General features: G+C 42.7%; 1 protein-coding gene across 2 annotated transcripts in view; it reads right to left on the bottom strand.

The window, feature by feature from the left end:
- Nucleotides 1–15,395, bottom strand: part of DUSP10 (dual specificity phosphatase 10) — a 38,303-nt gene extending 22,908 nt beyond the window's left edge. The window contains exons 1-2 of one of the 2 annotated variants that reach the window (XM_072140088.1): nucleotides 15,007–15,395; nucleotides 12,183–13,001 (exon numbers count right to left, since the gene is read on the bottom strand). In XM_072140088.1, coding sequence (XP_071996189.1) covers nucleotides 12,183–12,960 — 778 coding nt within the window. In that variant the 5' untranslated portion in view covers nucleotides 12,961–13,001; nucleotides 15,007–15,395. Of the gene's footprint in view, nucleotides 1–12,182; nucleotides 13,002–13,096; nucleotides 13,278–15,006 lie in introns of those variants that run through there. The other variant, XM_072140089.1, reaches the window with a different exon arrangement.
- Between the last annotated feature and the right edge of the window lie 447 nt (nucleotides 15,396–15,842).

Raw genomic sequence — 15,842 nt, 5'->3', positions numbered from 1 at the left:
CATTGTTGGCTGATCCGGGATGAACGGATATTCGCTTGATCAATGGCCCAAGGGACTTTAAGCATGAGATGTAACTTCATGTTAAGATATGGATAGGGTTGCCAATCTCAGAACTAAAAAATTCCAGGAACTCAAATTATCAGCCACGATAGAGAACAGGACGATAGAGGGGATCGGAATCAAAATTAACGGACACAGTAGGGGGTAAGACTTAAAAATAATGGCCATAATAGATGGGAAAGACTCAAAAATAGTGGGTAGAATAGGGGGAAACACCTAATAATAGCCTTAGTAGGGCGCATGACTTAAAATTACTGGCCACAGTAGAGGGTCAGACTCAAAACTAGTGGCTGTAATAGGGGGCAAGACTCAAAAATACTGGGTACAATAGGGGACAAGACTCAAATCACCAGGCAAAATAGGGGTCAGGAAATAGTGGGTACAATAGGGGGCAAGTCTCAAAAACATTTGGTACAATAAAGACTCAAAAATATTAAGCAAAATAGGGGGTAAGACTCAAAAATATTGGTCATAATAGGAGGCATGACTCAAAAATACTGGTTTAAATAGGGAGTAAGACGCAAAAATATTGGTCACACTAGAAGGCATGACTCAAAATACTGGGTACAATAAGGGGGAGACTCAAAAATATTGTCCACAATAGGGGGTAAGACACAAAATTACCGTAGCGGACAAGACTTACAAATACTGTCCATGACCCGACCAGGTTGAAACACCGTTGTCTACAGTTGGGAATCTGTTCCTTCTGTAATAGATATACTGGTTTGGCTTAATCCTACATTATGGTATTAGGCTTCTTGTAAATCATGCTTGATGTTAAGGGTCTGTCTTTCAAGGTAGCTAAAGGAGGCGTGGCTTTCCATTTCCCACCATGTGAAATATATTTGCATATTCCCATAATAGGGGACAAGACCTCAAAATACTAGCCATTATAGGGGGCAAGCCTCAAAAATAGTGTGTAAAATAAGGGGTAAGTCTCAAAAATACTGGGTACAATAGGGGACAAAACTCAAAAATGGTGGAACAATAGGGACAAGACTCAAATTATCAGGCATAATAGGGGTTAAGACTCAAAAATACTGGTTACAAAAGGGTGTAAAACTCAAAAATACTGTGCACAATAGGGATCAAGACTTAAAAATACTGGCTCCAATAGTAGAATTACCCTAAAATACCAACAATAATAGGGCACAGGACTAAAAAATACACAGACAGAATAGGGGGGATAATTTGGTTGCTGTACATACACAACAGCACATTTTAAAGGGGTTTGATGATACCAACTTGCCCGATAGGATATGAGCTGGTAGCCACCCAAGATAAAGGTAGCTTGATTTGTGACCATCATCTGATAAACGATAGCCAAATTTCCATGGCCACTACAACCATTCTGCTTGGTCGTCAAAATTTTAAAGATAATCGACATCTTTCCAGACGATCATTGGTGTATCAGCTTAATTACTGAACTCGTTCACTTTTGTTAAACCTCATGGACACTTTTTACTTCAGAGATTTTGCATAAAATTTGGGGCTTATTATCTCAGGCTTCTAGAACATTCTCACAAACATCTGACATAAATTTGAGACCTGGGGTATCACCTCAGAGGTTGGACTTATTACCTCCGGTGCCCAAACACGTGAGGAACATGTAAGACAACCATCTTATATGTTTGGGGCATTCCACCCCTCCCTCGAAGGATGTCAGTGGAGATAAGAAGTCTAAAGCTGGAAAAACCATATTGTCACCTATTTGGGTCGAGCTTCTTTGAACTCTTCCTGAAAATGAAAGATACCTCCAGAGTTGGGGATGGATCTGGGAAGGAGTTTAGAAAATGTTACCACCAAAACTGTTGGTACCTATGTCACCTCAGATATCCCAAATGACAGTAGGACAGGTCCTGAGAAACGATGCAGCTCCATACTGGTATCTATACATCTATATATCTACAGAGCAGCAGTGACTATTGTGATTTCATGGAAAATTGTTCTAGATCGGAATGTATACATGTCAGAGAAGATAGAAGATCTGGAGAGGTCCATCACCTAATACAAACTTCTGCCTCGGCTTTAGGTTCAGACTTAGGTAACTAAAAAGAATAACAATCCGCAGCCCTATAACATAAAGCAGAACACCGAGCGAATCACTGGTGGGATAAATATATGATAGATAGATAGATAGATAGATAGATAGATAGATAGATAGATAGATAGATAGATAGATAGATAGATAGATAAATAGATAGATAAATAGATAGACATATATGAGAGAAAGATAGATATGAGATAGATAGATAGATATGAGATAGATGATAGATATGAGATAGATATGATATAGATAGATAGATAGATAGATATGAGATAGATAGATAGATAGATAGATAGATAGATATGAGATAGATAGATAGATAGATAGATATGAGATAGATAGATATGAGATAGATAGATAGATAGATATGAGATAGATAGATAGATAGATATGAGATAGATGATATGAGATAGATAGATAGATAGATAGATAGATAGATAGATAGATAGATAGATAGATAGATAGATAGATATCAGATAGATAGATAGATAGATATGAGATAGATAGATATGAGATAGATAGATAGATAGATAGATAGATAGATAGATAGATAGATAGATATGAGATAGATGATATGAGATAGATATGATATAGATAGATATGAGATAGATGATAGATATGAGATAGATAGATAGATAGATAGATAGATAGATAGATAGATAGATATGAGATAGATGATAGATATGAGATAGATAGATAGATAGATATGAGATAGATAGATATGAGATAGATAGATAGATAGAAAGATAGATAGATATTGGATAAACCAACAGATCCAGAGATAATTTCCTTACAAGCAGTCCCTGGCTTCCAGCCCACCCGGACCCCTATACCATGAGACATCACATGTACCCAATTTACAAAAGAAAATTTATTAGGCCTCATTCATCAAAACTGTCTTGACTAGTATGACAGCCATTGTTGCCCCTAGCTACCAATGAGAGCTCATCTTTCATTTTTAAAAGCGCTTTAAAAAGCGGTCAGCTGAGTTGTGATTAGTTGTTAGGCCAAACAACAACATCTGTACTATGAGACAGTTTTCATAATGGGGTTTCAGTTGCCCCCCAATCACAGCACAGCTTTCATTCCAAAGACTGCCCTGATGAAATGTAAGCTGCGCTGTGATAGGTTTCTAGGGGGTTTATTCGGTTTCCATACATCTATCCCAGGAAAATTCTAGAAGTTCTCTATTAGAGAGCGCGGCCTGCGTGCCTGGGCGTCCGCCTGCTTTATTTTTGGGAGATGTATTTTTGCTCTCAGTCATAATTTATTGCCGGGACAACTGATCCCCGTGTTTTTGTGTTTATAAACACTGGTTGCTATCCCGGCGCTCCAAGTATAACCCCCCTCCCCCACCGCCTCCACACGAGCCATGTTTGGTTGTAGATCTCGGGCAGGAGGTCTGCAGCATCACATAGGAGAGAAACTGATCAGAGACTGAGCCACAGGATAGAATTACTGACAGCAGACATGAGGGGGTCATTATTGTTATGTAGGGACTCCCAACAGACATGAGGGGGTCATTATTGTTATGTAGGGACTCCCAATAGACATGAGGGGGTCATTATTGTTATGTAGGGATTCCCAATATACATCAGGGGGTCATTATTGTTATGTAGGGACTCCCAATAGACATCAGGGGGTCATTATTGTTATGTAGGGACTCCCAATAGACATCAGGGGGTCATTATTATTATGTAGGGACTCCCAATATACATCAGGGGGTCATTATTTTTATGTAGGGATTCCCAATATACATCAGGGGGTCATTATTGTTATGTAGGAACTCCCAATATACATCAGGGGGTCATTATTGTTATGTAGGGATTCCCAATATACATCAGGGGGTTATTATTGTTATGTAGGGACTCCCAATACACATCAGGGGGTCATTATTATTATGTAGGGACTCCCAATACACATCAGGGGGTCATTATTGTTATGCAGGGACTCCCAATATACATCAGGGGGTCATTATTTTTATGTAGGGATTCCCAATATACATCAGGGGGTCATTATTATTATGTTGGGACTCCCAATAGACATAAGGGGGTCATTATTGTTATGCAGGGACTCCCAATAGATATATCTATACGTCTACCAGCAGCGAAGACTGTGGGAGCGTTATATATAGAAGGTTGTGATGTCATCGCTATACTAAGATGGTTGTGACATCATCAGGAATAATCATCATAAAGATCTATCCATCTATGTTGTATCTAAAAATCTAGTGACCTGTATATAGTACAGAACCCAAAGACCTGTATATAGTACAGAACCCAATGACCTGTATATAGTACAGAACCCAATGACCTGTATATAGTACAGAACCTAACAACCTGAATATAGTACTGAACCTTTGACCTTTATATAGTACAGAACCCAAAGACCTGTATATAGTACAGAACCCAATAACCTGTATATAGTACAGAACCTAATGACCTGTATATAGTACTGAACCTTTGACCTTTATATAGTACAGAACCCAATGACCTGTATAAAGTAAAGAACATAATGACCTGTATATAGTACAGAACCTAAGGACCTGAATATAGTACTGAACCTTTGACCTGTATATAGTACAGAACACAATGACCTGTATAAAGTAAAGAACATAATGACCTGTATATAGTACAGAACATATTGACCTGTATATAGTACAGAACCTAATGATTTGTGTATAGTACAGAATCCAATGACCTATATATTGTACAGAACCCAATGACCTGTATATAGTACAGAACCTAAGGACCTGAATATAGTACTGAACCTTTGACCTGTATATAGTACTGAACCTTTGACCTGTATATAGTACAGGTACAACTTGATAACTTGTACATAGTACAAAGAATATCATGTATTTGCTGCAGCTGTTATTCCCCTGTAACACAGTGATGACACATGTTCGGAGCAGACATTCCAGCCCAATTCCACTGGGGCAGCCGCCATGTCATAGCCTGACCCAATGTAACACAGCACCGTCTATGGAGTGTGGAGTGGAAGTGTCTGATGGTCCAATGTCACTGGTGAGAGATGGTAAGTGACCAGAACAATCTCCTCATCACACGGTTTTGGTACACAAACTTTTTATCCCTAACATGTCTTAAAATGAGTCCTAGAACCAAACTACATGTCCTCCTCATAAAGATCATGCCACCTCTATGGCTTGTAACCCAAGCATGCATATCCTAATAGAGGGGTCTCATCCTTGATGGTCCAGCCCAAGCATCCATATTCAAATAGAGGGATCTTCTGCATGGTGGCCCAACCCAAGCATCTACAACCTAATAGAGGGGTCTGCTCCCTGATGGTCCAGCCCAAGCATCCATATCCAAATAGAGGGATCTTCTGCATGGTGGCCCAACCCAAGCATCTACAACCTAATAGAGGGGTCTGCTCCCTGATGGTCCAGCCCAAGCATCCATATCCTTATAGAGTGGTCCTCTCCCTGGTGGTCCAGCCCAAGCATCTTTATCCTAATAGAGGGGTCTCCTTCATGGTGGTCCTGCCCAAGCATCCATATCCTAATAGAGTGGTCCAGCCCAAGCCTCTTTATCCTAATAAAGGGGTCTCCTCCCTTGTGGCCTAGCCCAAGCATCCCCATCCTAATAGAGGGGTTTCCTCCCTGGTGGCCCAGCCCAAACATCCCCATCCTAATAGAGGGGTTTCCTCCCTGGTGGCCCAGCCCAAGCATCCCCATCCTAATAGAGGGGTTTCCTCCCTGGTGGCCCAGCCCAAGCATCCCCATCCTAATAGAGGGGTTTCCTCCCTGGTGGCCCAGCCCAAGCATCCCCATCCTAATAAAGCGCTCTCCTCCCTGGTGGCCCAGCCCAAGCATCCCCATCCTAATAAAGCGCTCTCCTCCCTGGTGGCCCAGCGCAAGCATCCCCATCCTAATAGAGCGCTCTCCTCCCTGGTGGCCCAGCCCAAGCATCCCCATCCTAATAGAGGGGTTTCCTCCCTGGTGGCCCAGCGCAAGCATCCCCATCCTAATAGAGCGCTCTCCTCCCTGGTGGCCCAGCCCAAGCATCCACATCCTTTTAGAGTGATCTCCTTCATGGTGGTCCAGCCCAAGCATCCAAATCCTAATAGTGGCCCAGCTTGATGTCCCAAAGACCTTGTCCCTAGTACCAGCTGGTCTTGGAGACCAGAACTATGTTCCACATCGTATACAGTCTATATTTTTAGGCATAGGTGGGCCATAGTTTGGATATGTTCTCCATTCTGATGTTTCTCAGGTTGGATTTGGTTTTACAACATGGGGGACATTGATCATAATTTTTTAGACTGTTTTTGAAGTTTTTTTGCACAATTTTCTGGCGCAGAGAAAAATTGTGCAAAAAAAAATTGCAAAAACTGTCTAAAAAGCTATGATCAATGTCCCCCTAAGGTTTTAAAAGTCCTACAACATTACAATCCTAGACCCTAAGTCTCTCGAGACATGTCCATGTCCTCTAGCTACATGAAGGTTATGACATAACGTGATGAAAGCATCTCCTTCCTAGATTGATATGTCAGTGCCTTAGTCCATGGCACCAGCAGGTTTAGGAGGCTATAACTGTCTGATGTCCACCATCAAATACTGTCTACATTTTTTAGACATAGGTGGGCCATGGTTTGGATATGTTCTCCATACTAGTGTTTCTCAGTAAGGTTGGATTTGATCTTCTCCTTGGTGACCTGGTGGTCCTTTTGCTCCTCAGTATCTATGGTAGCATGACCATCAAATGGTAGACAGGAGGTAAGAGTTGGATTATAGTTGTAGGATTATAGACCTCTTGACCAGAATCTTCATACCCTAAGGTTTTCAAATCCAACAACATTACGGTCCTAGGCCCTAAGCCTCTGGAGACATCTACATGTCTTCTAGCAACATGAAAGTTATGAAGTAACATAATGGAATCATCTCCTTCCTCGATAGATCTCTCAGTGCCTTAGTCCATGATACCAGATAATTTAGGAGACTTACAGACTTCCAAGATCAAAGAAAAATTTCGGTTATGGTTAGGACTTAGTTGTGGATCAGGTACACAAATGTTTTTCTCTGAATGCAAAGACTTGGGTCATTGATCTACAACCTTTGGTTCTTCTGATACTCTCAAGGCTTCTATAGACCACCAGGTCTATTCTGCCCGCTGTATTGTCTACTACATCCCAAATTATGCTCTCACCCCCATCAGTGACTGCTCTTTTTTCTCGGCGGCTCCATGATATGTTATCACTATGACAGAAGTATCAGTAAACGTAGTTGACCGGGTCTCTGAAACCAAAGCAGGCCCGGTTATATTTAGCTTGTGTGGACCCGCTCTCAAGTGAAGTTCACGACCCGGAGAGAGAGAGAGAGTGACATCTATGTTTACAGCGTGGATAGAAGAAAAGAATTTGGAAGATTTTGAAAATGTTTACTCATCGACTAGCAGAAAGTTTTAAAACTGATTGAACGTAAAGCTGGCAGAAAGTTCTTCACTGTGATCCCACCCTGCGTCTGGCCGTCTTATGGCACAGAGAGCCGGCTCCTAACAATCACACATGATGACCTTTGGCCCCTGACTTCGTCTCTAGCTTCTTCCAGCATTGCAGCTGTGACACTGCACAGAAGGACGGAACGACTGCCGGGGGCGCACACACTGGCAGCTGCTGGAGAAGGAGACATCGTGCCAGCTTTCTGGAAGGAGCACAATCCCAAACACAGCATAAAGGACGGACATCGGTCAACAGAGGAGACATGACCCTGGTCCCATGTCACTCAACAAGTTCTGCCTGATACTGGTTACCTGATTAGGGAAATGTTATATCTATCTCATATCTATCTATCTATCTCATATCTATCTATCTCATATCTATCTATCTATCTATCTATCTCATATCTATCTATCTCCTATCTATCTATCTATCTCATATCTATCTATCTCATATCTATCTATCTATCTCATATCTATCTATCTCATATCTATCTATCTATCTATCTATCTATCTCATATCTATCTATCTCATATCTATCTATCTATCTATCTCATATCTATCTATCTCCTATCTATCTATCTATCTCATATCTATCTATCTCATATCTATCTATCTATCTCATATCTATCTATCTCATATCTATCTATCTATCTATCTCATATCTATCTATCTATCTCATATCTATCTATCTATCTCATATCTATCTATCTATCTATCTCATATCTATCTATCTATCTCTCTATCTATCTCATATCTATCTATCTATCTATCTCATATCTATCTATCTCATATCTATCTATCTCATATCTATCTCATATCTATCTATCTATCTATCTATCTCCTATCTATCTCATATCCATCTATCTATCTATCTATCTCATATCTATCTATCTATCTATCTATCTATCTATCTATCTATCTATCTATCTCATATCTATCTATCTATCTATCCATCTATCTATCTATCTATCTATATACACAAGGCTCGTCTCCTCCTACTCCCTACACAACGGGGAACATGTATTACTGCCTTTTCGGTATAGAACATCTTGCTTGCATATTTATTCTCCTTTGGCATAATTTTTTTTTTTCCTTCCTTGCTTCATTCCAAAATGTTTGGGGAAAGAACTGGACCATCACCATCCTCCAGATTTACAAATTTTCACAAGTTTTTTTTTTTTTAACTACAGTTCCTTCCAACTCCCCTCTGGATGTATATAGGGGATGTCATCTCCGGTCTACTCCATCCATGGTCCATCTGCCTGCAGTAGAGCGTAGCTGTAACTGCTGTAAAACAGCAAAGCACACCCATTAATGTACATGTTAATTGTATGATGTGAGGATCTCCTTTAAATTAATCCTGATTGGCTGATGACTAATTTGGATTAGCGATTCATTTCCCGCCTGGTCATGTGACACATCACATCTGAAGATCCTGGATATTGGTCTCTGTGTGTATTGTACGCGGGCGGATGCGGATAAGTGGATGAAGAAGAGAGGTGTAGACGCTCACACCCTGCACAACAAGCGTGGGAACCGCAGTAGCTCAATCCTAATCCTAATCCCTCCCAGGCCAAGAATTATCCTGAAGATCGGAAGAATATTGTAAGGATGACTGAAGACGCAGTGTTTCATGTTCAGGAGCACAATTCTAAAATGACAGTGAAGACTGACACATAGATAGAAGGAGTCATCACCCAGATATTACATATGATAACTCTACAATATCCCAGGGAATTCCATCCTAGATTCCTTTTTTATCTTTGAAATCTCATATCTATCAAACGTATCTTGCGGCACATTAAAGTTCAATGGTTCTTGGAGCGCAGCCCTTCTTCATGTATCTACAGGAGATCTCGCCAGGACACTGTGCTGTCTTAGAATATCCAATGATCTATCCAATGATCTATCTATGTGTATAGTCTAGACACATTATAGCGGTATTATATTGGCATGATGGAAGTATTATATTAAAACACATTGGTACATTTTAAACACAGTGAACAATTATTATTTGGACACAGTACAGCAGTATTATAGAATGGCGGTATTGTCTGAATCCAGTATGGTGGTATTATTTAGATCCAGTATGGCTATATTATTTAGACATAATATAACTGTATTATTTAGACGCAGAATAGCGGCATTATTTAGACACAGTATAGAGGTATTATTAAGACACTGTATGGCAGTATTATTTAGACACTGGATAGCGGTATTATTAAAACAAAGTATGTCAGTATTATTTAGACACAGAACAGCGGTATTATTTAGATACAGTTGGTGGTATGATTTAGAAAAAGAATAGCGGTATTATTAAGACACAGTTGGTGGTATTATTTAGACACAGAATAGCGGTATTATTAAGACACAGTTGGCGGTATTATTTACAAACAGAATAGCGGTATTATTAAGACACAGTTGGCGGTATTATTTACAAACAGAATAGCAGTATTATTTAGACACAGAATAGCAGTATTATTTAGACACAGAATAGTGGTATTATTTAGACATAGAGTAGCAGTATTATTAAGACACAGTATGGCGGTATTATTTAGACACAGAATAGCGGTATTATTAAGACACAGTTGGCGGTATTATTTACAAACAGAATAGCAGTATTATTTAGACACGGAATAGCAGTATTATTTAGACACAGAATAGTGGTATTATTTAGACACAGAATAGCAGTATTATTAAGACACAGTTGGTGGTATTATTTAGACACAGAATAGCGGTATTATTAAGACACAGTTGGCGGTATTATTTACAAACAGAATAGCGGTATTATTAAGACACAGTTGGCGGTATTATTTACAAACAGAATAGCAGTATTATTTAGACACAGAATAGCAGTATTATTTAGACACAGAATAGTGGTATTATTTAGACATAGAGTAGCAGTATTATTAAGACACAGTATGGCGGTATTATTTAGACACAGAATAGCGGTATTATTAAGACACAGTTGGCGGTATTATTTACAAACAGAATAGCAGTATTATTTAGACACGGAATAGCAGTATTATTTAGACACAGAATAGTGGTATTATTTAGACACAGAATAGCAGTATTATTAAGACACAGTATGGCGGTATTATTTAGACACAGAATAGCGATGTTATTAAGACAAAGAATAGCGGTGTTATTAAGACACATCATGGTGGTATTATTTAAGCACACTACAGCGGTATTCTTTAGACACCTTATAGTGGTATTATGTAGACACAGAATAGCCATGTTATTTAGACACTATATAGTGGAGGGCGGGGAGGGGCGCTGAGTGGTGGCGTGCCTGGCCAAAGAGTGGCCCACACCAGTGTACTGGCTATTTCCTGCACCAGTTCATTTGTCCGACCGGACAGTCGGGCGCCGGGTATACTAAGAGGCCGGAGCCTCACAGGCCGCATGAAAACACTTCACCTAAGGAAGGAGACAATGGGCAATAGATATAACTTCACGCCTGGTCATGGGCCTTCAGCTGCCCCTGACTGCAGGAAGCTCCTTCTGCGCATTTAGGATGTCCACCCAAAGAGGACCTTTCACCACCTATACCAACTCTGCTCATCCTTTAATAGTTGTCGCTCCACTGATATTATTTCTAGCCCCCATCGTTCCCGATTAATCAGCGCCATTAGCCTGATATACTAATTAGGCTGTTGACTGTCAAGTGGGCGGTTCCTGGATGTCTTCTAAAGTCAAGGACCAGAAATAGAGAAAAAATTGGGGGATAGAGAAAAAATTCCAAAAACACCATAATCATATATTAGAGAGGGTAAGATGGTGGAGGTGATGAATGGACCCCTTTAAGCTGACTATGGGGTAACAGATAGGATTACTACCCATTAGTATAAATACATTAATCTCAGTGACATTATATGTGTATGGCCGCTCTACACAAGCAGCTACCAGACACCTCCGGCACCGCTCATCCCTGGGGAGGTCATTAGATCAGCCAAATAAATCCTCTACTTCCTCCACATGTGATGCCCCCGGACTGACAACAAGTCTGCCGCTTCTCACCTCGCCTTCTCCATAATCAATACAGACACCTGCAGCAGCTACACGACCCATCAGGAAGGACAACGCTAGAATTCCTCCCGCTGACGCCCGTCACACCCGCCGCTTCCCGTATGGGATCTCCCTATTTGCTGTAAACACTGAGTTCACAATAGGGACGGACGTCATCAGCCAACAGAGGGCAATTGATCATGGTATACACACAAGACGTAACATCATCCACAGTAATCATAACGTAGGCAATGGTGGCGGTAACTACATGTCCCATAATACCTTGCACAGTAATAAATAGTTATGGAAATAGAGGTGGCCTATAGTTAGATAGATATATAGAGATATATATGAGATACATGGCAGATAGAGGAAATATATGTATCAAAGAACAGAGGTGCTCAAAAAATCCCCCAAAAACCATGCGCAAAATGCAAGACTAAAGATACATCTGCCCCATCGTTTAAAAGACTATTATGATAATTCGATATTGAACATCAGGTGATCAATTAATCCGATGCCCGGCCTCCCCCAGACCTGTGACGTCATATCCGTTCCCCCACCTGACCGCACAGCCACTACAACTCCCAGCATTACCCACCTTTAAGCACCAGAGGTTCCTTCCCTTCCCTCTTCAGCGACTCTAGGACGGTATGGAGCGGCTGGGAGGGGATGACCCGGCTCGGCTCGTTGGTGTTGTCATCGTAGACGATGATCTCTTTGGAAAATATCCTCTTAAAGGAGTCCTTGCCTTCCCGGCAGGAGATTAGGTCCAGGACGGTGATCTTCCCCTGCTGGAGCCGGCGCCGGCTGATCTTATCCGAGCAGTTGATGTGCACGGCCCCCTGGATATGGCTCTTATTGTACTCCATGAAGGGTCTGCAGTCGATGATCACCGGCCCCTGGTTGGGGAGGTGGGTTTTGCTGCATTTCGCTATCTTTTTGGCCAGGTCATTGGGGTAGATGATTCTGACATTGGCAAACTGTTTGGCGTTGGTGACGGGGCTGCCGCCACTGCCGCCGGAGGGACTCAGAGCGCCGCTGTTCTCATTGTTATTGACCATTGGGTTGGGGGGGCTGGAGGCGGGGGGTCCGGCGGCACCGCTGGTGTTGCTGCTGATAGTCTGGCTCTGAGTGTCTTTCTCATACGCTGCCACACTGCAACAGCTGGCACTGCTACATCCACAACCCAGGGAGCGTGCAGAGCCGTTGGAAGAGGGCATATACGTCAGATTGTCAGCGGTGAGCGACGCTACTCCGGTGCTCAGCAGAGACCTGGGGTCACAGTACGAAGCGTCCAGACAGAGGTTCAGCTCTTGGGGTCTCACGGGTCGGGATAGTGCCACTATAACAGCGTCGTCCAGAGGGGATGGCGGCATCGGGAATCTCACGGCACCGACGCTTCCAGTACAAGTAGCAGCTGCAAAGCAGAAGAGACATCTGGTCACACTACACCACACTCACTCCCAGCATGTAGCAGAGCCGAGGCGCTTACACAGATCACAGTCACTGTACCTGTGCTTGGCTGCCGGACTGCATCTTATCCCCAGGACTTGTCACAATACCGAGGCGGCTCTGCTACATCCACATAGATCACTGTCTGATTACGTGGAAACTTTCCCTTTAAACCCGAGAGGAGTCACAGCGCCCCGTGCATGGTTCATTTCACTCCGCTCTTTCTGCCGGACCGGAGATAACTAACGACCCGAGGGGTTTTTTATGGTAAGTATACAGAGCGGCTAAAAATATACCGCCTGTGGACGTGCGGCCGGGTAACAGGACACTCAATTACACGACCCTTTATGAACCTTCATCCGCAATCTACACGGTGACTCACTACATAGATCTATGTGTCGCTATACGGATCTATATGTCGCTATACGGATCTATGTGTCTCTATACGGATCTATGTGTCTCTATACGGATCTATGTGTTGCTATACGGATCTATGTCTCTCTATACGGATCTATGTGTCGCTATACAGATCTATAGGTCCCGCTATGTGGAACCATGTGTCACTATATGGATCTATAGGTCCTGCTTTATGAACCTATATGGATCCATGTGTCACTTTATAGATCTATGTGTCGCTATACAGATCTATGTGTCGCTATACGGATCTATAGGTCCCGCTTTATGGGCCTATATGGATCCATGTGTCACTTTATAGATCTATGTGTCGCTATATCGATCTATGTGTCTCTACATGGATCTATCTGTCACTACATGAATCTATAGGTGCCACTATATAAACCTATAAAGATCCACGTGACACTATAATCGATGTGTCACTATATGGATCTATGTGACCTGCCATACGGATCTATGTGTCACTATATGGATCTGTAGGTCCTGCTATATAGCTCTATGTGTCACTATATGGATATAAGTGACCTGCTTTATGGATCTCTGTCACTATATGGATCTATGTAACCGACTATATGGATCTATAGGTCCCACTGTATGGATCTATGAGACCCGCTATATGGATCTATGTAACCCGTTATATGGATCTATAGGTCCAGCTATACAGATCCATATGACCCGCAATATGAATTTGTGTCACTATTTGGACCTATAGGTCCCGCTATATGGATATGTGTCACCATATAGATCTATGTGACCTGCTATATGAATCTGTGCCACTATATGGATCCTTGTGTCACTAAATGGATCTATGTAACCCGCTATATGGATCTATGGGTCCCGCTATATGGATCTATGGGTCCCGCTATATATGGATCTCTGTGACCCGCTATATGGATCTCTGTGAACGGCTATATGGGTCTCTCTGACCTGCTATATGGGTCTCTCTGACCTGCTATATGGGTCTCTGTGAACGGCTATATGGATCTCTGTGAACGGCTATATGGATCTCTGTGAACGGCTATATGGGTCTCTGTGACCCGCTATATGGGTCTCTGTGACCCGCTATATGGATCTCTGTGACCCGCTATATGGATCTATGTGACCCGCTATATGGATCTATAGGTCCCGTTATATGGATCTCTGTGACCCGCTATATGGGTCTCTGTGACCCGCTATATGGGTCTCTGTGACCCGCTATATGGATCTATAGGTCCCGTTATATGGATCTCTGTGACCCGCTATATGGGTCTCTGTGACCCGCTATATGGGTCTCTGTGACCCGCTATATGGGTCTGTGTTACCATATAGATCTCTGTGACCTCCTGTAAGGATCCATGTGTCCATACACAGCTGCAGTGTCGTTCTAGTGGTTTACTCTCCCCCCTCCCAATATTGCAGCACAATAGACCTGATAGATCTGTGCATAACATCCCATATAGTACACAGCTGTAGTATTGTCCTCATGCCGCCATATGGTGCATGTGATGGGGTGACATCCCTGCAGAGGCTGCTGATGATCCTGCAGCTGTCATACATCTCCCATGTCCGGCACTCACCTCAGCAGCACTGGCAGCACTTGCAGGGATTGTCCATGCACAGCCCGGCAGCAGTGAGCACGTCCCCCCGGCCTGCGGCTCCGCTCGTCCGTCTCTTCTCTCCCATTCACTCCCGTCCATTGATGAGAAACAATCTCACTTTCTTTTTTAGCCCGGAGTAATGAGACGTTCTAAGTGGGCGGGGCTGCGGGTGACAGACGCTTCACAGAGCAAGGAGCGGGCGGGGCCGGGGTACTCCCACTGCGCTCTGACAGGCTGAGGAATCAGGGGGCGTGCACGTGAGGGCGGAACTCATTCACTGCTGTGTGTCCTAGCGGCGCGGCTGATGTCATTGTCAGCCAATCAGAGGCGGCCGTCACCTGGAACACCACAAAACGGAGATGTATGTACAGCGGCGGCGTGTATAGCGATCACTGCGCGGAGCCCCGTACAGGGGTATCTAGTAGTAATACACACAGGGATGTCACAGTACAGAGATAATACACACAGTGATATCACAGTACAGAGATAATACACACAGCGATGTCACAGTACAGGGATAATACACACAGCGATGTCACAGTACAGGGATAATACACACAGGGATGTCACAGTACAGAGATAATACACACAGCGATGTCACAGTACAGGGATAATACACACAGTGATGTCACAGTACAGGGATAATACACACAGTGATGTCACAGTACAGAGATAATACACACAGTGATGTCACAGTGCAGGGATAATACACACAGTGATGTCACAGTACAGAGATAATACACACAGCGATGTCACAGTACAGGGATAATACACACAGCGATGTCACAGTGCAGGGATAATACACACAGTGATGT

The sequence above is a fragment of the Engystomops pustulosus genome, chromosome 3 (assembly GCF_040894005.1).
Source record: "Engystomops pustulosus chromosome 3, aEngPut4.maternal, whole genome shotgun sequence".
NCBI classification, from domain to species: domain Eukaryota; kingdom Metazoa; phylum Chordata; class Amphibia; order Anura; family Leptodactylidae; genus Engystomops; species Engystomops pustulosus.
Note: the sequence above shows the minus strand (reverse complement) of the source record. Positions and strands in the feature narration are given on the sequence as shown.